Source organism: Bicyclus anynana, chromosome 5, assembly GCF_947172395.1.
Source record: "Bicyclus anynana chromosome 5, ilBicAnyn1.1, whole genome shotgun sequence".
Taxonomy (NCBI): domain Eukaryota; kingdom Metazoa; phylum Arthropoda; class Insecta; order Lepidoptera; family Nymphalidae; genus Bicyclus; species Bicyclus anynana.
This window is the reverse complement of record NC_069087.1, coordinates 16,537,081-16,564,526: the sequence shown is the minus strand read 5'-3', so window position 1 is coordinate 16,564,526 and position 27,446 is coordinate 16,537,081. Positions and strand designations below refer to the sequence as shown.

Sequence of the window (27,446 nt, the reverse complement as noted above, 5' to 3'; positions counted from 1 at the left end):
TCTATGAAATGGATGGAGCTATTTTAATGGCATTTTCATCAGAGGTGCTTAATATGCAACATACAAGTTAATTATCTCGAAAAATTAATGGCTCCCGTGGGTAACCTCATTATATTCATTGAAAAGAATTCAGATGCTTGTCAAGTACAAGCCTATTGAAGAACTACACTACTGAACCTAAAATTTTGAAAGACATTAATTTCCTATAGGCGCGATTTCCCTCCTTGTTTTAAAAATCAGTGATCTCAGTAATAATCTAATCCTTTGATAGAGATACCTACTAGTACCGACTCGTAAATCTATGCCTACAACGGAAAGGAATGCAAAAAAATAATACCTAACTAAAAAGTAACTATAAGTGAGTGATGGAACAGAATGTAAACAGCAAATTCAAATCTGGTCAAAAAAACACTATAGGCAGCACGGAGCAGTAACACTTACAGGAGCATGAGATCGGGAAGTACCGACAAGGTAGGACTACCGTTTTTACATAAGGATAACGTTAAACAGCTAAAGCAAACTAGAAAAGAGAATTTAAAGTTTTAAATATAATAGATAAAGGTTCCCTGAGGGAGTCTTCCCGTTCTCTGGTATACCTTAGCCTTTCTTGCTCTTTGTTTTCTTCGGGCTGAGGGCTCACAGATAACATAACACTACTACCTTACCTTGGAGGCTTGAATTGAATTGGAATAGTAGCTCGATCAAGCATTATTATAAAAAAAATTTTAATAAAAAAATACAACCGACTTCAAAACCTAAAAACATACCCACTAAACTAAAAAGCGAAAAATAACATCATAATATGTTCTACCTGCTGATCAGTATGAAGGCGGTGCTAAGCCGGTGATGTATTAATTCAAGCCATGTGTGAGCCATGTGATGTGGTCCTGTCAGAAATGGCTTAAATGAAGACAGCACCAGCTAAGTCTTTCCCCCTGTCGCCCGCATATCATGGGAGTGTTGTCAACGCGATCTTGCCAGACTATACACATCATCGAATCTAGCAAGCAGTATGTGAAATAAAATTATTTTTTAAGAAATATATATATTTTAGTCAATTAAAACAATTATATAAGTCAAAGCTGGCACACATAATCAAATATTAAATTTATTATAAATATTTTAATAAGTACGAGACTTGAATTTAACATTTCCATACAACTTAGCAATAATTACATTTTCTGACGTCATATTTCGACAATACTAAAGGCACAAGTTGCAAATATTGAAATATTTAGAAACAACCACCTATTTAATTACTTATATATTTTTGTTATGCTAATAAGTACTTTACTGTAACAATTGTGGTCTAATGCCAGTTGGCCAACATTGTGACGAATACTGTATTTGTTTCGAAATGATAGAGCCCCATGATAGAGCCATGAAAGGACATATCACAATTTTGTATGGAGGCTGGGCCTTTACTCCGAGCAGAACGAATTATTTTTTATCTTAGAAGAACATACAATATATGGCTTGAAACACAAAATAAAAAAAATTTAGAACCCGCATCTTTTTTTAATTAATTAAATAAAGTGTAATTTTTTCATTAGCTGTATCTTCAGTATCTTTTATTCGTAAAAAATACTATCGACCTGCTTATAAATTTTAAATAATAAAGGCCCATTTTGGAACATGACCTTACTGACCTAGTGCCTAAAAGTGGAACTAATGTCGCGGCGGTCGTAATTTTTAAATATTTCATATTATACTAAAAGCGCGCTAGCAGCGACACCCTCACGGGGCCATAAGTTTCTGGCACTATACATGATAGCCAACTAAGTGTTGGTCAATTGGAAGAGTAATAGTCAACTTAGTGGCCATCGTGTTGGTCAACTGGAAGAGTCAACGATCATAACAAGGTATAAGTACTTGCTCTCTACAGAACTACATCAGTTTTTTATTTGTACCATATACATAAAAAATTAAAAAACTGAATAACTGCCACGCCCGGCGGAATCATTGAGGAATAATTGCATTAAAGACAAAAAAAAAGAGAATATTATTATGACAAGAAAAACAAAAAAAAAATTGCCACGCTCCTCCCACGCATAAAATGGGACTAATTTTTTTATTCAGCGTACGACGTACAGACGGCGCTCCCAATGCAAGTTTTTTATTTTTCTGATCTGGCACTGTTATATAAATATAGTGGCACAAATATTATACCAACAGCCGTAAAAACCTTAAATTAAATTATTTAAATAATTTACTACTAGCTAAACTTAAATTATAAAATGTGATGTATTATGTGATGAATAATATTAAATAGCTGATCGACGGAATAACGCTAAGACTAGCATAGCAAACAACTTCAAAAAAAACGTGTATTTTCTTGCTTAAATGTGCGATGGTGATAACCAAAGTGACCCCGAGTATAGTTTCATGAGATTATTTTCAGTTTTGTACCCAAAGTATATTTTATTACTGTATAAAATATCAATATTAGCTATATGAAAAAATATATAATATGGACGTTTTCAATATCCCTGATTTTGCTAATCATCCTACAACGGCGTGCACAATATTTTTGAGCGGGTATGCACTAATCTGTGAGAGTTACACAATAGCCAAATATTTTGAAAAATAATGTAATGCATACCGTATATAGCTGCCTGCACCTGCCACATACAGAAGGTATTTAGAATTTGTATTATAGCGCTGACTGACTGTGTTAATTTCACTGGTACAAAAATATGCTTGGTCTTGCAGCCCGGCGCAGTGACGTCATTCGACAGTGCGGTGTGACGTCACGAGGTGCGTCACAAGCGTGGGGTGATAACTGTCAGAGGTCGCGACTTGAACCCGCGGCTGCACAGTTGGGTGACTTGCGCCGGAGTCCTACCGCGAGTTTCGGGGAAATAGAACCTGGAATGAAATAATGCAATAATATATCAGCATGAACTCAGAGCAACTACCCATATCATAGAATTTAAACTATCGTGAGTTTTATACAAATTAATTGATTATGAAACACGGCTAGAACTCACGTGATATAAGGTGACAGCGTGGAAAATGCTATTTCTTTCATTGTCACATACAACAAACTTGGAACAAGATAGCGTTAGTTCGGTTTGCTTACAAGAAGACGAGTCTAATGAAGATGACGTTAATGAACCGTCGGAGAGTGTAACCGCTGCGCGCCGCTCTGCCGCTTCGCAGTTTGGATCGTGCCGCGTTGCAAGAACCAGCTCATGACTAAGGGCCCCGCATGGGTTTGAAACTAGTCGGACATACTCCGACCTTATATCACGCGAGTTTTAGCCGTGTTTCATAATCAATTAATACCTTCTATTGGACTTGTATCGCACTCAAATTCGCCAACAAAATTGTCTGTCGTTTTTTGAGAGAGATAAGGTAAACTCACACATCGAAATTATTTAACGCCAATCAATATATCCTGTTGTTGAAGCATTACATTGCGTTTCATCGTTGCTCTGTGCTGTGATACGTAGGTACGTCAAAACCTCACACATCGACATATTTCTTAAATAATTGTAACACAAAAAATAATATAAAAAAAATATTAGATCACAAGTTTATACGAATTGTAAATTGAAAATAAACAATAACATATTCTGGTTGTTTTGTCCATTTTCGGTCATTGGTCCTTCGAGCCAGATCCTATGAAGAACCATCATCTGGATATACAAACGTATTGTTTCAACGAAAATACGAATACAAGACAATAATCAACTGTATAAGAAGACCACTTACACTACACACAGTTTTTAACACTTTTTAAATCGCAATAGATACACGTGTTATTTTAACACAGTGAAACATCGATTCTATCATGATTGATCATGATCATATAGTTTTGACAAAGGGGTAACCTCTAGCGAGGCAGGTCCTATAGAAGGTAATTGATCTAAGTTAATGAAGTATAACTTCTTTATGCACACTTAACTTAAGAAGTGAGTTGTTGAGCGCGTTACGAAATTTGTAATCGGATGCGTGCTGCCATCTACAGGCATAGTGAAACACTGTTTGTTATTTTAAATTACCAGTAGATGGCGTTCTTAGAGAACTTTGAAACAATCCCTTTTTGTACACTTCAAGAACCTGTTGCGATGCGGTTATGCCTGAAGCTCATAGGTGGCGCTTTATTTTTAATTTTTTACCGACTTGAAAAAAAGGAGGAGGTTATCAATTCGTAGGAATGTTTAATTTTTTAAAATGTATTTTTACCCATAATGATGTACTTACTTCTGGAATACAAACAGCGCCATGGTGACGGCGGCGAAGATGAGGAAGGAGTAGGGTCCGATGACGTCACGCATGGTGGGGAAGCACATGCCCACCAGGAAGTTGCCCCCCCAGTTGGCCAGCGAGCCCCACGCCATACCCGCCGGCCGCGGCGCCACCTCGAACATTTCTGACGACAAGCTTACTTAATAAAAAAAAAGCAGCATGGTAGGTCTGTAACCACCATAATTATCTCCTCTCATACATAAAGTGAAACCTGGCTTAGAAAATAGACTGATAATGATCGCTAAGTTTATAATAATAGCCCTTGAGCCCAGCCATCTTCAAATTAAACTAACTTAACAAATATTAATGTAACCTGAATGTTACCACTTAATCTATTCTGCAAAACTCGGCTCTGAGATTGTATTTTTTTTTATTCTACAAACTACCATTTTAAATAAAAAAGATTACAACCTCAGAGCTGATTTTTAACAACATTTTCATAATTTTTAACCGACTTCAAAAAAGGAGGAGGCATGGCTAATGACTGTAAATAATATGAATATGATATGATATTATAACATTAACTAGCCTGGCCTTGTTGTTGCCCTAAAATGCATGTAGGTACGTACCTGAAGCTATAAAATACGGTATCGGGCCGAGTCCCAGCCCATACACTAGCACGTAACCCAGCACCGCTACCATGCACACGTATGGCATCCATGACGCTGCGTTCTGAAACAAAACATTAAGTAAACATACATTTCAGGTCACTTGATGTTAAGTGATTACCGTCTATGATCATGTCCTCCTTCCTTAAAGGGATTTGTTGATAAGTCCCATAACAGGCAGCTGGTGCAGCATCAGCACTGCGGTGCGCAGGTTGATGAAGGAGCCGATAGATCTGTCATACAGTCGTACTGCACTCACAATGAAGTTCATAGCGTAGATATTAGACATTAGACTAATAGGTCTATAGTTAATGATTTTAAACTTATTTCGTGGTTGTTCATTATGAATGATATTTAAACGGGTACATACCACGATAAAACGACGAGATTTTTATTGTCGATATTTCGACCCAGTTGCATGGATCGTGGTCACGACGGGACTGAAGTTGCGAGATGAGAAGTGAAGTCAGCTGTTAGGGGCAAAATCAATCTACCCTCTTTCTTGTTCTTTTTCTTTTTTCAACGACCTCGCGTTTTTGGCTGTTTAGGCAAACCACACTCACGACATCGCTTTTGTTATTATGCGTATCGCGGCGCCCTCTTGGTTTGCACAATTCTACCACCGGGTTCCACTCGCTGGCTAGTTTGAAACCATCTTCCCTATTGGTATCTCGGGGTATATAGTGGCGGTCCACGGACCGCCACTATATACCCCGAGTAGTTCGAGAAGCCATTGAAATTCGAAAATACAAAAATTTCAATCGGGAAGATGGTTTCAAACTAGCCAGCGAGTGGAACCTGGTGGTAGAATTGTGCAAACCAAGAGGGCGCCGCGATACGCATAATAACAAAAGCGATGTCGTGAGTGTGGTTTGCCTAAACAGCCAAAAACGCGAGGTCGTTGAAAAAAGAAAAAGAACAAGAAAGAGGGTAGATCGATTTTGCCCCTAACAGCTGACTTCACTTCTCATCTCGCAACTTCAGTCCCGTCGTGACCACGATCCATGCAACTGGGTCGAAATATCGACAATAAAAATTAGGTCTATAGTTATTCATAACGTCCTTGTCGCCTTTTTTGTGAAGCAAGGTTATTGTTGATGTAGTCCATTGTGTTGGAATGTTTTCCGTCAATAGTATGTCATTGAAAATGTTTTTTAATAATGATTTAATGTAGTTTTTGCAGTCTAAAAGTAGTTCGTTATTAATTTCATCAGGACCAGGGGCTCTATCTCTTGTACTGCACTCACAATGAAGTTCATAGCGGCAGCGAGGGTCGCCAGTAGCACGGAGGCGACGCATATGGAGCCCAGCAGCAGCGGACGGCGGCCAGCGCGCGGCAGCAGGTGCAGCATCAGCACTGCGGTGCACACGTTGATGAACCCTGACCCGATGGTCCCGTACTGCGCCTGTTTCTCGGACAATCCCGCCTGCTTGAATATCGTCTGCGAGTAGTAGAACACCTGGAACATGACCATTCCAACTTTTACAATCTATGTATAGGCAAACTATGTTACGAGTCTCCGGCCGGGAGGTACAAAGGTGCGTGAGGATAGAATGTAACAACAGAGACGAGTGAAGAAGTACAAGTGACCCACGCATTCTTCACTCCTACATTAGCAAGTGTCTGTGTCGCAGCCCCTTTCTTTGTTTTACTATTCAACTCACCTATGTAATTTACTTTCAACGAGTGAATATACCCTAGTAACTAGTACTCATGACGCTAACGCCTAGTTCGGACTACTTTAGTATTTTAGTAGAGTACGAAATTTTTTTGGATTTACCGCCCAAAAATCGTTCGTACTCGACTAAAATACTAATGTAGTCCGAACTAGGCCTTAATGCCACGATCTCAAAGCTACGTGTGCATTGTAACTCTGGTAAAACTTCTTTACGCACACTTCATTTGAGGAGTAAATTGGTGAATGCGTTACGAAAAGTGTAATTACTCGAGACTTTTCAGATGCGTGCTGCCATCTACAAGCATAGTGAAACAGTGTTTAATATTTTAAACAGTAGATGGCGTTCTCAGAGAACTTTGAAACAATCCGGTTTTAGTAATGCAGTTATGCCTGGAGCTCATAGATGGCGCTTTGCTTTTTATTTTTTAAAGTACTTTTACTTTAGTCGTGTGGCCTATATAAAGTGACGTAACGTCTAGCGAGGTAGGTCCTATACAATAATTGGTCAGAGGCAATAGATATGCGATTAAAACGGCGAGCGATTATGAACCCTATGTCTGTAGTAATAGGGTTCTCGTACCGCATTAATCCCGCTGGTCTGCTGGCCGGCCTGCATGGAGCACGTCAGCAGCAGCGGCAGACGCAGGCGCGGCTCCCGCAGCAGCTTCAGCATGCCGTAGGGCTCCCCGGCCGTGTCGTCGCTGCGGCTCTCCTCCTTCAGCAGCTCTACGTCTTCTGTGAGCACGCTGGGAGACACGCCTCTGAGGCGGCTCAACTCTGAACAAATTGTTAGATACATATGATAAGGGTCCCATATAGGTTCAAAACTAATAGCTACTTCAACGTTGTATCACGTGAGTTTAACAGCACGTGAGTTACGGAATACTGGGAGTGCGCGGGCCGTGTCTGTCAACGTCTGCACGGCCGCGTTACGTTAGATATAAATCATCGATCTCCTATTATTAAGTGGATGCACAATCAGCGACCAATAAATGTCACCACTCAATGAGTGCCAAACACAACTTCTTGACATTCAATTCAAGTAGTCGCATTTGCAAATTCAACCATAAACTCAATCCTTAAGGTTTAATTTGCTCTGAATTTGGGATTTTATTGAATATTGGGACTATATTTCAAGGCCTTTATGTATAGAAAATTATACGAATAATTCTAAAACTGTCAAAGCAAAATTGGCCAGTTTTAAAGTGAAATTTTCTGCATGATTGTGCGTCCTTTTATTATAAATACATTAATTAACACTGTCATCATCATCATTATCAAGCCATATTCGGCTCACTGCTGAGCTCGAGTCTCCTCTCAGAATGAGAGGGGTTAGGCCAATAGTCCACCACGTTGGCCCAATGCGGATTGGCAGACTTCACACACGCAGAGAATTAAGAAAATTCTCTGGTATGCAGGTATTCTCACGATGTTTTCCTTCACCGTTCAGACACGTGATATTTGATTTCATAAAATGCACACAACTGAAAAGTTGGAGGTGCATGCCCCGAACCGGATTCGAACCCACACCCTCCGGAATCGGAGGCAGAGGTCGTATCCACTGGGCTATTACGGCTCTAGAAGAAGAATATTATTTTGTCTGCCACGACACGTGTCTGGCACGCTAAATGTCTGTAGATATAAACGGACCTTTAACCGTGTTTCATACACTCGTAGTAACTCACCGCCAATGGCAGCTAGCTCGTTCCTCTTGACCACGTAGAGGTACTTGGGGCTCTCGGGCAGGATGCACAGCACGGGCAGAGTCACTATGACGAGGAGAGCGTACACCGACAGGAGGTAGGGCCAGTCGTTCTCTCCGCCTGCGAACATAATGATATTACAGCATAATATATGGGACAACTCCGCCGCCATTAGCCGACATTTTGTCTATTTCTCTTTACGATATATGTCGTCGGTCGCTAGGCTTACTAGTTAAGTATTTTATCTCACTTCGTTTAACGTAGATTCATCATAAAAGATAAAGCAATTAGTTCTAATACTAAGATTAAGCTATCGATATAATATCGACCACTAATGACCCCCTGATAGTTATTTTGAAAATATATTTAATGTAAAATCTACTTATTTTTTTTTTTTTTTTTTTTTTTTTTTAATTTATTTGGTTAACCAACAACCTTACATTTCTTACAAGCTATATAATATTCTAATAACATAGGTAACAAGGCAAAATGTTTGGCCACTTATAGGTTAACACTACATGCTCTAAATAATAAGATTATCTTTATATTAATAATACTAATTAAAGTTAAAGTTAAACAGTTTTACAGCTATACATAGGTAAAAGAATATAAATACAAATTTAAAAGAAAAAAAAAACCGCATGCATTAAAATACGAGTACATTTAAATGAACAAAAAAAATAAAATATAAATTATAATGTAATATGATTAAAATAGATTAATAGCTACACGCATTTCCTTTTTGAAATTGGCTAGGGACCCATTATGAATGTCCAACATATAAAACTTATTGTATAATTTTGATATTCTTGAGATTGGCGAGTTTGCACCCATAACTGTTGATCGGCGGGGACCAAGAAGTAGGAAGTCTTTCCTTCTCGATATTCTCGGGCATCTTATAGGAACTTTAAAATTAAAACTTTGAAGAAGTGAGGGGCAATCGACTTTATTATTGAAGATTCTAAATAAGAATGTTAGGTCAAGTTTGTTTCTACGAGTTTCTAGGGAATCTATATTGAAAAAATTTAATCTCTCACTGTAACTCTTTAAACATTTGCCCCTCCCAGTCACAAAGGTGAGATGCCACAGGAAGCGCTTTTGAACTCGTTCAATCCTAAGAATATGAGTAGCATAATGAGGTCTCCAAGCTATACTACCATACTCCATAATACTTAGAACTAAAGATTTGTACAGTAACATTTTTGTGCTGGTCCTTGTAAATTCCTTGCCATTCCTTATAATGAATCCTAACATTTTAGATGCCTTACTAATAATACTATCGATGTGAGGTACAAAGGTTAAAGTACGGTCTACAATTACTCCTAGATCCTTAACCATGTGTACTTCATTTAGACAATTATTTTCTATGAAGTAAGTTGTGGGTACTAGAGTACGTTTTCGAGAGAATTTAATGTGAGTACATTTTTTAATGTTTAAACTAAGACTGTTTTCAGTGCACCATTGTATCAATTTATCTATATCGCGTTGAAGACAATTAGCATCTTCAACATTGTTAATTATTCTAATTATCTTTAAGTCGTCTGCGTACATAAAAGGCGTTGAATTGACAAAACAGTTAATGACGTCATTAATAAATACATTAAATAAAATGGGGCCTAAATGAGATCCCTGGGGAACACCAGATCTTATTGTTTTCAGAATGGAATTATATCCTCCTGCAACCACAAAAAAAGAACGTTCGGCTAGATATGACTTGAACCATTCCAAAAGTGGCCCAGATATACCATAAGCGCTTAATTTGTAAATTAATATGTTATGTGAAACTGAATCAAACGCTTTACTCAAATCCATATATATTGCATCTACCTGTTTATTTTTGTCAATAGCTTCAGAGAGAGTCTCAACAAATGTTGCTAGATTAGTGCTGGTGCCCCTTGATTTAACAAAACCATGCTGGCATTCGATCATATATTTTTGGAAATGACCTTGAATATACGGACATAGTAATGCTTCAAAGATTTTAGCAAATGTGGAAAGCAACGAAATCGGCCTATAGTTGGACACGTGGGTGTTATCCTCATTTTTAAAGATAGGTACTACTTTTGCAATTTTCCACGTTAAAGGGAAGACACCATCTGAAATTGATTTGTTGTATATCATTGTCAGCGGCTTTACTAAATTCCGAGCACATTTAAGTATGAAATGTGGTGAAACAATATCGGGCCCAGTGCCTTTTGAACTGTTAATACTTAATAACTTCTTTAATACATAATTTTCTGTAAACGATATGATCGAAAATGAATCGCAGTGCTTATACATTGAAATGAAATATTCTCTACTTATTAAACAGTCTTTAGACGGATCATATTGATGCTCATCCTTGTATACAGATTCGAAGTAAGTAGCGAACATGTTACATATTTCCAAACCATCAGATGACACAATGTCCCCATAACACATTGTAGCTGGATACGAACTGTCAGTGCCCCTCTTTCTTTTTATGTAGGAGAAAAAATAGGCTGAATTCTTACTAATAAGGTTTTCCATATTGGCCAAATATAATTGATAACAGATTTTTATTTCAAATTCACTACGTTCTCTAAGTATGTTAAACTCTATTTCATCTCTTGGATTTTTGTACATTTTAAATTTCATTCTGACTTTATTTTTTTCATTTAACATTTTAATGACACTACGACTATACCAAAAAGGGTAACGTTTATTTTTAGTTTTATATACGGGTACAAATTTATGTAGGGTAGTAGTAATAATATTATTTAATTCAATCACCATTTCATCCACACCATTACATTGTTTAAATAAATCATTCCAATCTACGGATTTCAAAAAGTTGTTAATAAGATCATAATTTGCTCTCCGGAAGTTGTACTTATTTATAGTAGAATTATTCGACATCATTTTCTTATCGTGAATGGCAATGTTTATATCCAAAGGGGGGTGGTAATCATCGATATTACACAAAGCATTATGAGACTTTAATACACTACAGTCAGATATATCAGAGAGGACGAGATCGAGAATTTTTCCTTTTACGTTAAACACAGAGTTGCGCTGCTGAAGGTTATTAATACATAGGAAATCATTTAATGCTTGCGCAGATAATGAGTTACAATTTTTTATTGCATTATTTTGATTATCCCAATCAATGAAGCTCATGTTAAAATCGCCGATGATACAACTAAGTCCTCCTAATCTATCCTTTAGACTATTGAATGAGTCGAAGAAAAGCTCTAACTTTTTTCTATCAAAAGGAGGTGGTAAGTATATTGCACAGATATTGAAACAATAACTGGATTTCTTGTTATGAAATTCCACCGAAACCCAAATATCTTCGTTATTACTTTCATATTGTTTTAGTCGCTTAGATTTAATAGAATTTTTAACAGCTATCAGGACTCCACCTCCATCCTTTTTGTGATTAGCAGATTCATTTCTATCGCGCCTATAGACCGTATACCTACCATCAAAAAGTTCTGAGCTTAATATATAGTCCTTGAGCCAAGTTTCTGATAAAACAATTATGTCAAAATTAGTACTAATAACACTACTATAAAAACTGTTTGTCTTGGTACGCAGCCCGCGTACATTCTGGTAATAAATACTTAAGAAATCGTATTTAGTAAATTTAAGTTCCAATACATTTCAAACCCTTAATATAAAATAAAACTAAACTATAAAATATTATTTAGCGACTCGAAATCTCGAATCAGTCTGTACTCCGAATTCACATTCTTTCTGACGAATATTCGCCCATTGCGAATCCATGTGAATGAATAACCCTTTTCTTTTGCTCGGACGCGGGTGGCAGCATGCAGTTCCTTATTAAAAGATGATAAATGTTCCATAACATATATAGGCTTATGTTCACCAGAGAAGCCGAAATGAGACGAATTTAGTTTGTCAGGAGTTTTCTTCATTTTATTAAATTGTACTATTGAAGCCAAAACTTTGTCGCGCGTCAAAGGTGAATTGAATTGGACAATAACAGATCTGGGTCTCGGACTTTCCCTGTTCTTCTTAGCTATTCTAGTGCAGTTTAAAATGTATTCCTCCTTAACATCAATTCCAATCACGTCATTTAACTTTTGAACAACTTCCAAAAGATTTTCGTTTCTTTTTTCAGGTAGACATTGTATTTCTATGTTACTGGCTCGGGTGCTTTGTTCCAGAACGTTTAATTGATGAGTCAGCTCCTTAATTTTTGATTGAGATTTGATATTCTCACGTTTCACTTCTGCAATAGTCTCAGATGCTGCCTTAAAATCTTTCATAACATCCTCGTATTGAGCGCTTAAAAATCCCACAGAGTCTTTAATTGCCTGCATTTCACTCTTGATATCCCTAAGCTCATTGCTTAAAAGAGTGCACAGGGATTTATTCATTAATGATAAGTTCTCACTCATCAAGGACTTTAATTCCTCTCGAATAATTTCCCTTACTTCATCGCCAGTTATAGCAGATTCGACCGGTTCTTGTGGAGACGACAAAGCAATGCGTTTTTTACAACGACTTATAGTAATTTTGTTGCCCTCTGAACGAACTGGAGTATCGTCGTTTCTGCCAGTTTTGACCCCACTACACAATGGACATTTCCATTTATCACGATTGCTTTTTCTTAGTGAAGTGGCTTCTGCTTTATTTGTTGGTTGAAGGCAGAGTATATGATAGTGAGTAGAACATTCGTAACACTTAATACAGTCATCATCTGTGTTGGCATTATTGATGTCACAACAACCCCATATAACCGGTTCAGACATTTTTCATTACAAAGTTTTAACGATACACAAAAAAAAAAAAGAAAAAATAAATAAAATAAAAAAAAGAATAAAAAGGAAAAAAAAAAAAAAAAAAAAAAAAAAATTATGATTCGCGGTTTGATCTCTGGTTCACTTCAGTATGTCTCACTATTGTTACCACTACGCCATCGATATTGTTGATCACAGCGACAAAAATAAAAGTCTGGCGAGAATAACAGTTTGTCCTCAAAGCAGTGCTTTTATGTTAAGTGACCGATGCGACAATTTGTTATCCAAATACCCACTTGTAAATCAAAACGTCGATCACTAGATTTAATGTTTAATGCCACTTTTAAACACTTTTATGCACTAATTCAATACAACTACGTTAGACAAACAGTGTCCCAGGATGTTGTACACATTTATATATCTGCAAAACTGCTAAACACCAATTGAAATTAAAAACAATCAAAGAGATACTGTAGTAACCGGCGCTCGGTAGCCGAGCGTCGGACGAACTGCTGCTACTTATTTATTAAAAGTATAGATAAAAAAAACAAGGCAGCCGAACATTTTTGGAAGTCAGTTAAATATGAAGTAAATCTCACCCAATATAAAGCTAAGGCCCATGACTTGTCCGACGAGCACGCCCACGTTGACGCCCATGGGGCACGCCACGCCCATCGCACCCGTGAGTGCGGCCGGCGACAGCTCCGTCAGGTACATGGGCACTATGCTGGTTGTTAAACCTTAACAACATTATATTCATCGTTACATCATTATCATACAATTTTTCTACCCCTATTTCACCCTCGTCTGATTTTATTTTTGCGATAAAAAGTATCCTATAACCTTCTACGTACTATGCTCTCAAACCGTGCCAAGTTTCATTAGAATTCATTCAGTAGTTTCAGCGTGGTGCCCGGTCAACAAAAAACACGGACAGACAGATAAAAATCGAAAAAAAAAACATTTTTAGCTTCAGTATCGATTATAGTTTAAGTTTAAGTTCATTTAATGGCTGCTTCGGGAAATAATAATAATAATATTTATTGATTCACTAGTAGACATAAAATAATTTACATAAGTCTGTGATCTCCACACTAGGATTCCCTGTATTGTGGTTATCACTTTCTTCCACAGTAGTGAAACAAGAATATAACAGTTTATGAAGTGTGTGACAAACAAGTTAAGTTAGGTAGTAAAGTTAAGTTAGGTGGTAAGTTCTTAATGCTAAGTTTATATAATTCAAAATAATTACAATATATATTATGTGAATATGCGTGTGTGGTGTTGGGTTTGTATGTGTGTGTTGTGTGTTTGTGGTGTGTGTGGGGGAATGTGTGAGTGTGTGTATGTTAATAAATTAATCCATGCGTTAATCACATAGTTTAATTTAATTTCAGCAATTTTTCGGTTTCTTCATAATTAATTTCCTCAAACCATTTATTTAAGAGTTGTTTGCATTTATACCTCGACACGTGTGTGATTTTAAGTGCTCTGTTGACTTTAGTGTATATGAATGGTCCGGAGAAGGCGAAAGATTTACGTGCAAACTGGGAGCGTAACACAGGACATATCCACCTTTGAAGACGAAAGCTTTAGATTATAATAATGCCATCCAAGTAAAATTTTTAAAATATCTTCAATGTACGGAATTTGACTTGTTACAGTTTTATTATAAGTATAGATAGAATATAGATAGATAAGTAAAGTTATAGACAGATAGATGTTAACGATAATGACTAAAAGCTTAACGTGTTGCAACACTATCAACTAAACTAACGAGACTCGTTAAAGTATTTTTCAGATAGCATGGGTACGGTGACAGTTGCCTGTATGACGTTCATAAAACGTACTATCGTGAATCGCGGCAAACTTTTAAGAATGAAACGAACTGTCACCCTCACCATCCTACGTAGAAAGGAGTTAATGCTGATAATATTATTCGGCTGTATGCTGCTTTGTATTTGTTCGGTCCATACAGAGTTTTACCCGATACTGACCACGCTGGGCATGCGGGTTGGTCAGCGCAGTGCTAGATTACTGCTGCCCGACACCGGCCTGAGGCATTTCATAATCTAGCCTGTGGGAATGGTTATACCGCCATTCGTCGGTCGCCAGAGCCTCGTCGGTCCATCTGCAGGGTGCACCACGAGCAGGTGAGGTTGGCAGTTGGGGAGACTGACTGGTACTAGCCTCCCCCTTACACCCCTGTAAGCGCAGTGTTGGCCGACCCCCCACCAGGTGGACTGACGATATCAAGCGAGTCGCAGGGATTCGCTGGATGCAGGCGGCTCAGTATCGTGATGTTTGGAAGTCCCTACAAAAGGCCTATGTCCTGCAGTGGACGTCCATCGGCTGACATGATGGTGATGATGATGATGCTGCTGCTTTATTGTCATTACCTCCAGACAGACCGACGAGCAGCCGGCCGATGATCAGCATTTCCACAGAGTTGGCCGCGCGGCAAAACAGAAAGAGCACCGCGCCCGCCAGTGATAGCACGTTCGTTAATATTGTCGCCTTCTTTCTGTCAACACAATGTTGTTATCTCAATCAACGAATATATACATTTTTTTAAAATAAAATTACAACTCGTGAGTCATGTCTAGAGTCCTGGAGCGCAAAAAAGACGTCGTCTAGACGAAAAAAAGACAAATGTCAACCAATAGCGGCGCAAAGGAAAATATCGCTCTTTCTTTCATAGCGTTGGAACAAACGACTTATTTTTTATTATATCGACCAATAGCAGCGCATCGAAAATATCACTCTCTCTGTTTTCCCATCGCAATGAAAGGAGAGGTAAATTTTTGATTCGGCCGCTATTGGTCGATATAGATTTTTCTCTTCACATGATTTGTCGTAGACCCATCTAAAGTCTGGAATAGAAAAAAGGATTTTTTTTTTGTCTCTATGGGAAGACAGTTTGTTCATCACAAGCATCCTACTATTTTTGACGGCCTCCGTAGGTTTCTCTAAATAGTCTGTGTTAATTCTCTCATCCTACTATTTGTCGGCCTCCGTAGGTTTCTCTAAGTAATTCTCTCATCCTACTATTTGACGGCCTCCGTGGGACTCACTAAATAGTCTATGTCTTAATTCTCTATGAGATAAGGCCAAATAACTTTCTATAATTTTAAGCATACGCTCACAATCGCGTGTCTAATCCGGCGCATTCGAATACCTTTGTAAGTATCGAAATCCATTGTTTAAATTCTTGCATATTCATGATTAATTAATGAAGTCTACTATGTATCCAGATTCAGGTTAAATAGGTCACTTTTTTTTATTCTTTACAAGTTAGCCCTTGACTACAATCTCACCTGATGGTAAGTGATGATGCAGTCTAAGATGGAAGCGGGCTAACTTGTTAGGAGGAGGATGAAAATCCACATCCCTTTCGGTTTCTACACGGCGTCGTACCGGAACGCTATATCGCTTGGCGGTACGTCTTTGCCGGTAGGGTGGTAACTAGCCACGGCCGAAGCCTCCCACAAGCCAGACCTGGACAAATTAAGAAAATATCAACGTGCCGAGCCGGAGATCGAACCCAGGACCTCCGTCTTGTAAATCCACCGCGCATACCACTGCGCCACGGAGGCCGTCAAAAAGGTTTTGGTCTATTTTAATTTTTTATACATAAATATACAGAAAACCTTTGATGAAAAATAACCTTTGATGGGGTAATTCTTTAATGACCATCAAGTTGCCATTACGATGATCTTGGAACATGGAATTGGATTCCTAATAGCTTCTCAATTTTTTATTTAATTTCTACATTGAACTGACCTGTACTTGTAACGCTTAAACCAATTTCTGTGAGTATGTCTCTTTATCTATAGTATTGTATAGACAAAGAGAGATGGAGACAATCGAGAGATGAACTGTCGAGTTATAAAAACATCGTTAGACATTTGAATTTAAAGAAAAATACCTATTTTTGATATGTCGGGTATAGAGCTTCGCGTTTTGACCTAAATTGTTATAAAAACAGTAAGGTTTACCTGCCAAGTTTGTCAGCCAGAACGGAGCCAAGTATGGAGCCGGTACAGCCGCCGATGATGAAAATGGACACGACGGACGACCATAGCACATTGAGCCACGTCTTGTTCAGTACGATGTCATAGCGTGTGATGAAGCTCTCATTGCAGAATCCTTTTATTAGCTAAAATGTAACGTACCATAAAAAATCATTTAACATTTTGTTAAGTAGGTGTAAAGCTCTTACAGATTTAGATTTGATTTGATTTAGATGTACTATCGCAGTTATAAATGGAACCTTTGAGCAGAATATATACATTTACTGCGACAATATAGATACATTTACTGCGAGATTTGTGAATACCAGAAACTCACCACACCATACAACGGCCATCCTATTTCTATATATGTATATAACTTACGTCAGCTGGCGTGTTGACCACTCCAATGTTGAAGCCGACCGGAAGCGACGAGCCGACTGTCGTGACGACGCCGGCTAGCACCAAGTAGAACGACCATCCTGGTTTGTAGTCGTGAGTTTGGGTCAAATGCTGGTGTTCATTGGCTACCTACAAAATATTTCTTAATTCAATATAACTATAATCTATAATCAAAGTTATATTCATCATCATCACAAATAAAAAGTGGTATAGAGATATACCTACCACAACATCTTTGCGGCTGTATAATGTTTGTAATGATAGCTATCAGATGTGGATGATAATGTTTGCAATGATCGCTATCAGATGTGGATGATAATGTTTGTAATGACCACTACCAGATGTGGATGATTATGTTTGTAATGATCGCTATCAGATGTGGATGATAATGTTTGTAATGATCGCTATCAGATGTAGATGATAATGTTTGTAATGATCGCTATCAGATGTGGATGATAATGTTTGCAATGATCGCTATCAGATGTGGATGATAATGTTTGCAATTGTCGCTATCAGATGTGGATGATAATGTTTGTAATGACCGCTACCAGATGTGGATGATAATGTTTGTAATAATCGCTATTAGATGTGGATGTTAATGTTTGTAATAATCGCTATCAGATGTGGATGATAATGTTTGTAATAATCGCTATCAGATGTGGATGATAATGTTTGCAATGGTCGCTATCAGATGTGGATGATAATGTTTGTAATGATCGCTATGAGATGTGGATGATAATGTTTGTAATGATGCTGTCAGATGTTTATGATAATATTAGCAGTGATCGCTATCAGATGTGGATGATAATGTTTGTAATGATCGCTATCAGATGTGGATAACAATGCTTGTAATGATCGCTACCAGATGTGTATAACAATGTGTGTAATGATCGCTATCAGATGTGGATAAGAATGTTTGTAATGATCGCTATCAGATGTGGATGATAATGACAAGGACTGGCTTAACGTGCTCTCCGAGGCCAGGTGGTGCAACACCACTGACTTGAACTTTAAGAATAGATAAAGGATTAAAAATTATAATAAAGTAGCAAATAAGTCTACTTTATTACGCGTTTAATGGATCTATTCGATAATAAAATATTAAATATTCGTTGCTAAAGCAGACCTATTACTGAATTAATTAAATAAAACAATAAGTAAATAAATTTCATTTAGTATTTTGTACTACTACTAAATTAAAGCTAATACTATTAACTAATAAACTACATTAAAGCTAGTAAGTGTTTAGCAACACAAACTCACTCACAACTTTTACGATGGCCGGCGGCAACGTCATTTCACATCAAACAGTAAACATTTAATTGACAAGAATTCAAGTTTTCTAGATACCACAATATCAAGACACAATGCCACAAAGCCAATTAATTAGAAAATGATTATAAAGATCGAGGACGATAATAGAATAAGGAAATATCTCTGATATCACACAAATCTTCAAAGAAAGTGACAAACACTGAGAGACTATTCACAATAAAAAAGTTGGAGACAATTGAAAAGAAAGATTGATGCATGCTTAGAATTTGGGACAAGATAATGACCAATTGGTAACGATCTACATAAATGCGGGCAAGTCAAACTACTCCCTACAAATCGTTATCACAACGTAATATTACATAAGTTGTTGTTAAGGTTAGACAATGCAAGGGATAAAAATAATATCTGTGGAACAACCTACGGTTGCAAATAGATTTTTCAAAAGAAATCGTTTATTTATTTATTTATATATTTACAGTTCATTTATACACCACAATAACAAAAACAGGATAAATAGAAATATATTATAAAGAGAAATGTTTAAAAAAGACAGCCTTAACGGTTACTTAACAAACCTAAAGTAATTAATTCAATTGCGACGCAAGGTACTTTTATAAGCCATTAACTTAAGTTATTTAAATCAACGATAGTCAGGAATGTAAAGAAAGGCCACAAGATCGATAAAACAAATATTACTAAAGAAAAAGGTAAGCGCAAGTACAGCGCAGATGAAGTTAAGTAAGTTAGAGTTTATTTAAGTTAAGTTTTAGGAATTATGTAGGCACATATAAATAAAAACGACATCAAAAATTGGAGTAGTACTTAATTTTCTAGATAAATGACGACATTGGTTTGCCCAAACATTCTCTAAACTCATCAAACATACCATAGTAAGTAAAAAAAAGTATATCATAAAGTTGTGTCAACTTTAAACTGAGCAGTAATTTTGAATCAAGAGCAAGAATCAGAAAGGAAAGAGTTTATAATGGATATCATAAGCACACAAACTGCCATTTAAAAGACTCATACAACATAGGATCAGAAAAACAACTTAGATATCCACATATAGAGTTACTATAACCTAACTGTACCTACATCACGTTTCTACCCAATGTAATAACGGCTTCTTTGAAATCAAAGATAAACGGCACTACTGAGGTGAAGAAAAAGATGGGCCAGAACCAATCACATCGCCACCCGCCGAAAGAGAAGTACGTCAGCACGATTGAAGCAAAGCCGTGACTCGCTATAGCTGATGTATGAGTTAAGAATATTTACAACAAAAATAAACATTTTAATTCTAAACAAATATTAAATTATTGCATAGCTTATATCGCGGCGACCGAATCAAGAAATTCCATAATGAAAATAAACCTAACACCCAAGACGTGCATCAAGTCAACACATTTGGACATTATCATATCGACTCAACTGGACAAGTGGTGTGAAACTAATGTCAAAAACTTATTAGACCAGGGTCCAGCTCAACGTAAATACATTTTTTATTAATTCTTTTCTAAAAAAGAAATATTGCATAAATAAAATAAATAAATACATAATTATAATTGCATAAGTTGATAAAAAATGCTATGCAATAGTTTTGCTGAGTCTTAGGCCAGAGTGCCACACGTATTATTAATTTTATTGTATAGGACAGTTTCTGTATCCCACATCAAATTTTATTGTCGTGTCAACTAATAATATTTACTTATCTAGTAAAGTAACATGTTGAAGTTAAATCTACAAAAAGGATACAGATTAAGGCAACGGTCGTCGAGAACATGGTTAGTCCAAATATGAAGGTGGTGAACTCTACCACTGCGAGTACTACCGACGCGATCACGCCGCCGACCAATCTGAAAGGGTTATCGCGAGATTAGCTACAGCTATCTGGATCTTCATCTTAAGCATGATATGAGTTAGTTTACTAAGACCTGTGACCAGGTTTGAGGAAGTCATCAAATCATCATTTAATTGCTCAAAACATGTGGTGACCAAAGAAGACAAACAATCTCCTTGATGTGCAAATTTTACAAAATATTGCTAAGAAACTATATCATCACAAAATCATATTATAATACTTAATTAAAACTTTTCCTTTACATCGAGATAACCCATGCATAATCTAGACTCTATGCATGGGTTATCTCGATTAACTATCGCTCTAGATTCTAGAGAGATAGTTAACATCAACTCATGTAGAATGGAGAAGAATGATTTGGTGATTGATTTGGTGTTGTTCGAATTAAATACGAAAAGATATCTAATAAATAGTTAGCATTCTATAAAACAACAAAGGCTTCCCTTACTTTACACTATCGGCCATGTTGGATTAATTCATTCCCGAGAGAGTAAAGAACATAATCACAAGCATAAATTATTGTGCATGTTCGGTGATGACTATTGTATCCAACACTCGTGTTACTTTTTCGAAACAAACATGAAATGTTGCACAGTTGTATGGAAAGCCTATCATTCTGTGATCGTCCATTATGGCCGATAGTGTAGTAGCCATAAGGGATGCTACGGACTACCGTGGGGGAGTCCTATGGGATTTTACAAATAAAATGGCCTGTCAGTCTTATCTACACATTGTGTGGCGTACACACAATATGTGTAATTAAGACTTCATTGCCTGTTTAAACTGGGCGACAAAAAGAATATTCTAAATCTATTTGCATTTGAATTAATGTATTATATGAGGTCATTGACTGATAAGTGACTGAAGTACGTATAAAGAACAAACACCTAAATTTTGATGGACAATAGCACAGCTGCGACGCAGTTGGCAATGTTGCCTTTACCCTAGATGTTTGACGTTTTATGGGATTGTCTGGTCTGGTGTTAATATCTGTTGTGCGCAGAACTAGTTTCAATCCTATAAGCAAAAAGACGTATAACACCAAGAGATTTAGCTTTCCAACAAATGGATTGCAACCAGTGACGTCAACCAATCATTCCACAAACCATTAAAAGTCCCAAACTCTCAAAGTCCCTCTTATAGTTATGGTGTTAGCCTCTCAGGAGATATCGTGTGAGGCAAAGACTTGAGGTTGCTTTTAGACTCTTAGCAGCTTTAAAGGCACGAGATTCTCAAGGATTAGAGCGACGTTACCCCCAAAGACTTTTTAACATTCTTGCATGGTTTCTACGCTCGTCCAAACCTCCCGGTGACGATATTTTCATTAGATGCCTACAGAAAATACACAATTAGAAAAAAAAGTAACAGTAGTAGGTCTGATTATTAAATCCTAAAAACGATCATCTCCGCAAGATTTGATGCGCGAATGCGATGTATGATATGAAAAAATAGCATAAGTTGTCTATGATTTGTCTATCTCTATCCAGGGGATGCTGTCCAAACCGGAGGCAAAGAGTATACAATCACTACGTTCACCGGAGGCGCAAGATGCGTTGGAAATCATCATCATCATTAACAGCCGATGGACGTCCACTGCTGGACATAGGCCTCTTGCATGGACTTCCAAGCAAAACGGTCTCAAGCCGCGGGCATCCAGCGGCTCCCTGCAACCCGCTTGATGTCCTCGGTCCTAGTGGGGGTCGACCAACACTGCGCGTTGGAAATGCCGGACGCAAAAATTTACTCTATTTTTAGGTAGTAGTATAGTCTGCATCGTCATTTAACATTAAGGGAAATCGTTGTTATCGCTAACTCGTTAATGAATAAACGTTTCATGTTTAACGAGTAGCTTCCCAACGGCTGATAATAATCGTTCTGCTTCTGGCTATCTCACGTATACTATTGAAAAAAAATCGGTCATTGACCTACCACGTGCTCCTAACTTTAAATACGGCTTCAGTTATTTAATTACAAAAAAATCAAACAAGTAAATGTCATATTTTTAGACTATTAAGTAGCGCTTTAAACTCGGCTTAAATCCTTAGATCTTTTTAGGAAATTAGCACTAAAATTCAGGTTACTGACCTCAGGTTTCCTCTCCGCTGCCATATTACCAGCTTCCTGATAATTCGTTCAACCCGTAAGTTTCCTACCACATCTCACTGATAAATGAAGCTCGATACTATCTTACACCTACTATAATCATTTCTGTCAGTAAAACACACAACAAAATAACTAAACACCTATTTCACTTAACTATAAATAAACCTCCAGCACGAACGGTTTAAACATGTGCATTGTATTTAAAACTTGACATAAATACTAGTAATTATACTATTGGTGATCGAATAAACACTATTTAAGTTATACTAAATACTACAGTTCGTAGTACTAAATACTTATTTATGTTATTTTATATCGGCAAAACAAAATAGTCTACCAAATCGCGAAAGCGTCCGACGAGACTGATTTGTGACGCCCTACTTGTTTGTATTCATAACTTGGCTATCACAGTTACTTGCCTTGAACTTTGGTGTCGAAAACCAGTACGTAAAATGATAAATACATTGTACGGAATTGCAAACAAAGTGATTATAGCATAGTCGTATAGTGTAGGTTTAAGATCTTGCCAATTTTTATACCGATCAGTATTTATTAGCATTTAAACATATGGGCTATCTAGCTATAGTCTGGCAAGTTCGTTGGTGATACTCCCATGATATGCGGGCGTCAGGGGAAAAGACTGCGCGGGTGTGAAATTGTGCATGCGGGTAAGGTGCGATGGGTTTTTCATTTATCTCTACACGCCTCCCAGCCCGCGCGGACCATCGGGAGTGTTACGAACGAAGTTCTCAAGCTACGGCTAACCCTATCAGGCGACGTTTCTTTGCTAGCTCAAACCCCCCGATTTACGCCACTGGGTGTCCCATTAAGGAACTTACACAAACTTACACTTACACAATATGATATAATTTTTTCGACTTTCATGACACCTACCACCGCTAAACAATATCCTCAAAAATTTACAAAAATATTTAAGAAATGGTATTATCTCTCAATTTGATAATTTTCGCGATTTTTGATGAAATACATAGTATCTACATAAGTAAACTTATTTTTTTTAAATAAGTTAAACAAAATTAGATATAAATCGTTGGTCTCTAAAAACGCTAAACTTTATTGCTGTTTTTACGCACGAACGAAACAATAAGATATGATTATCTATTTATTATAAAAGTCAAAGTAAAGAGCTTTACTTTTAGATTCATAAGCAGCCTACTTTAACGGCCTACAACGGGGTCGTGTCTCTTTCCTTATTAGAGAGGGGATATGGAAATTAGACCCACAACGCTGCTCTAATGCGAGTTGGCGGGCGTAGGGTGATTTTATTCGCATTTTTTGATCTATCCCGCATTTTACTCATAATATATTATTTCCTTTATCCAAAGGTTGTCTGCCAGAAATTGCAAAAGCAATAAGACGGTCTTTACGCGTTCATGTTAATATGTTTTCTATTATTTTCCTTCGTAAGTAATTGTTTTTTTTAGTGCAATAAAGCACGAATCTAATATAAAAAATCATTTAAACAAATTAAAAAGACATGCGTTTTCATAATTTGCTTAAATTCTTTTTTGTTTGTGAATTTATGACTTTGTGACATTACTGTACTATAAGTATTAAACTCAGTTATTCCAATATTTTCACTATAATTTGTTTTTTTTTTTAATTTAGCGAGCGATTTCAGTCTCTACTTTCATTAGCTAGATTCTATCAGATGATAGGGACCGACGGCTTAACTCTCTATTCGCGATTACATTACGTTATAGTAGAGTAAGTACTAGGTGGGTTATAAATAAACCATCACGTGCGGTTAAGTCGCGTGATAAACCCATCGCCTGTCCAGTGTCGGCTGACATGAGGCACACACAATGCGTACCACAGTATCGAGTTATGAATTGTAATACCTTGTTTTATAAACAAAACAGTCATTGAATTTTGTCTCTCATTTATTTATTTCTCCTTTTTTTTTAATTTTGAACAATGTTATACATAAAATATACAAAACACTATTAAAAACTTATAAAAAAAAATTCAACCCTCCCGCTGCCCGACATTTGAGTGCCCAAGCAACCAGTGGTCAGGGCTCCAGAGTGAGGAATCTACTCACAATACGCGCCGTCTCAAGAATCACTGCTTTTTGTATCCGACTCTTGATCCAACAGTTAAGTGAAAGCTTCTTAAGGTGCTGGTCGAAGCTTTTCGCTATAAGACCATTGACTGAAACAACTATCAGAACAATAATAGTTGACTCAACATTCACAGTCATTGAATTGTTATTAAACTGGCTCAAATTGGATTTTAAAGTAAACCTACTGTTTTGTATCTTAAATTCACTATGTTTTTTATATGGCAAATATTCCCATTCCCTGCAAGTCCAAGTAGGCACAATGACTGACATTGTGGCCAAGTGCGGAAAAGGCCAAGGAAAATTAAGAATCTAGCAGGAGGGCATTGAACTCTTGACTTGTATACTCAGAAGCACAAATATCCGACCACTTTAATATGACGCAAGTATATTTAAAAGGGCTGACAAATTGTGCCTCAGAGTATAGTTGTCCAGCCCCCTTATTAAGGCATATTGAATTAAATTACAAATAATATTATGTACCTATTTTATATCTGCACTTTGAATAAAATTACCAAAATTGAGTTGGGCTACAAAAAAAAGTGACTCAATTTTTTCTATTCTCTGGATAAACTAAAATTTTATTGCAGGATTTTCATGCAATATATGCAGGTAGATTGAGTTAAGTTTGAAATAAACTATATTTTGTTTTACATACAACAGTCAATGTAATGGTCTCTCTGCTACACAAGGACCTGGCACCCGCATGGTGAATCCACAGAATGCTAAAATATTTATCTCTCAAGTGGCGAAAAGGCCCATGACAAATCTTACCACTATATTGAAAGCCAAACAGACTTCCAAAGTATACAAACTCTTACTATAATTTGCTACTTTAGTACATTTTTTTTTTCTTTTTATTCTTTACAAGTAAGCCCTTGACTACAATCTCACCTGATGGTAAGTGATGATGCAGTCTAAGATGAAAGCGGGCTAACTTGTTAGGAAGAGGATGAAAATCCACACCTTAATCGCTTGGCGGTACGCCTTAGCCGGTAGGGTGGTAACTAGCCACGGCCGAAGCCTCCCACCAGCAAGACCTGGACAAATTAAGAGAATCTCAATCTGCCCAGCCGGGGATCGAACCCAGGACCTCCGTCTTGTATATCCACCGCGCATACCACTGCGCCACAGTGGCCGTCAAACATTATTATGTATTTGTGATTTGAAATCCATACATAATTTCTAGTTACTTTGTTGACTCTATCATAAACTGATAATTATCATTATGTTAGTAGTTTGATATTTACCTGCAATTTACATGAAACAATAGTACCATTAACTATATTATTACACTAACTACCCACACAGCTACTGTGTGTCATGTGCATACAATAATGTTTAATGCAAGCAAACAACTATGCTTTTGTCTTATAGGAAAGATTTCCTATTTGCAGAGAATCTAGATATGAAAAATAAAAACCTTTAATCACATAGTTTTTTGTCATATACTGAGACTTTACAATTTGGCAATTGAGCAAAAATTAAATAGCAGTAGTCAATATTACTTAAATCAACACCCTTTTGACAATGGTCGTCCAGAGAAGTAGTTGTTATGAAATCCAATAATAAATACACTACAATACAATCACAATATTTTAAATGTGAAAACATTCTAACTTCATGGTGCAATGACCAATTGTCATTAGTATTAACAGTGACTTAACAACATTAATTACAAAGATTAATATTTTAAATGACATATCTTATCAATTTTAATAATTATTTTCCATTACTGTATCTTTTTATGTACCTACGAGTAACTACAGGAAATTAATAATTGAATAAAAAAATTGATGATGATTGAGGATTTAGTCAAGGCTGCATGTTGGAGTGTTTCCTTTTTGAAGTAAGTCACCAAAAGTGGAGGAGCATTGCAAAGATATTGATGCTCATTGCTGCAACCATGAACACTCTGCAAAGTGAACAACTAAGAAGATAGACTAGCCGACACCCTGCGGTTTTATTCGCGTAGTTCCCGTTCTCGTGAGGATACGAGGATAAAATATATACATTCACAAATAATATGAATTATTAGCGGTAAAAAAAATTTTTAAAAATGGGTCAGTAGATCCTGAGATTACCCCTACACACACAAAGCCTCTTTATAATATTAGTACTTATAGATAACTCTTCACTCTGCATTAAAAATATTGTGGTGGTTATTTGACAAAAAACTGATATTTTAGGTACTATTTAGTCCTAGATAAAGTATGTACAATTTAGGTAAGTAGTACTTAGAAAAATCAAGTTATTTATTTGCATATTTCCATTTGAATATTGAGTAAACTGCATCAAAGGGTATATTGGAGAGACGGTTATCTGCAGTACATACTGCAGTCATGCGTTGACGCAGTCCGTGTTTACGTAAAAGAATTATGACAAAAAAAGTTAAAATATCTCACGGCCCTGAATAAAAGTATCGCTGTAATTTTAAAATACATGAAAAAAAGTGATTGGCAGTGAATAATTTCTTACCGGCTGTGATATATCTGGAAGTGACTGTCGTGGTAACGGCTGGGCAAACAGTGTATTACACTCTGATTGCTCTCCCATAGCAGTGTTGTAAGGACACAGAAGTGTCCTAGGAGGGTTAAAAAGCGAGCTGGTATTAGCGTATCGGATCCTCTCATGCCGGATTCGAAAATTTTCCCGAAAATTTGTTTAAAAATACTATTTACTAACTTGCCTCCTCAATCCTCACCTACCTTTGCAGCTTTTGACACTGACAGGTGACA

At 36.9% G+C, this 27,446-nt stretch overlaps 1 protein-coding gene across 3 annotated transcripts; it reads right to left on the bottom strand.

Annotated features, from left to right (window-relative positions):
- Positions 1-1,092: 1,092 nt before the first annotated feature.
- Positions 1,093-27,439, bottom strand: LOC112043867 (solute carrier family 2, facilitated glucose transporter member 1). 3 transcript variants are annotated; one of them, XM_052881458.1, is made up of 11 exons: positions 27,187-27,439; positions 17,369-17,515; positions 16,970-17,130; positions 15,371-15,495; positions 13,571-13,711; positions 8,227-8,364; positions 7,122-7,318; positions 6,110-6,322; positions 4,824-4,926; positions 4,210-4,378; positions 1,093-2,868 (listed from the first exon to the last, which is right to left on the bottom strand). In XM_052881458.1, exons 1-11 carry the CDS (start codon positions 27,262-27,264, stop codon positions 2,763-2,765), a joined length of 1,578 nt encoding a protein of 525 aa, XP_052737418.1. In that variant the 5' UTR covers positions 27,265-27,439; the 3' UTR covers positions 1,093-2,762. The 3 variants fall into 3 exon arrangements, with proteins under 3 accessions (XP_052737418.1, XP_052737420.1, XP_052737419.1); XM_052881460.1 differs by lacking the exon at positions 27,187-27,439 and adding an exon at positions 22,608-23,026; XM_052881459.1 differs by lacking the exon at positions 27,187-27,439 and adding an exon at positions 18,654-19,691.
- Positions 27,440-27,446: the final 7 nt, after the last annotated feature.

Bases quoted from the DNA above. Each gene is read 5' to 3' on its own strand.
- LOC112043867 (XM_052881458.1), bottom strand. From the start codon at position 27,264: ATGGGAGAGCAATCAGAGTGTAATACACTGTTTGCCCAGCCGTTACCA. The intron at 13,712-15,370 runs GTAATGACAATA...AATGTTGTTAAG, and splicing joins GCTCGTCGGTCTGTCTGGAG to GTTTAACAACCAGCATAGTG. The intron at 6,323-7,121 runs GTACGAGAACCC...GTCATGTTCCAG, and splicing joins AGACCAGCGGGATTAATGCG to GTGTTCTACTACTCGCAGAC.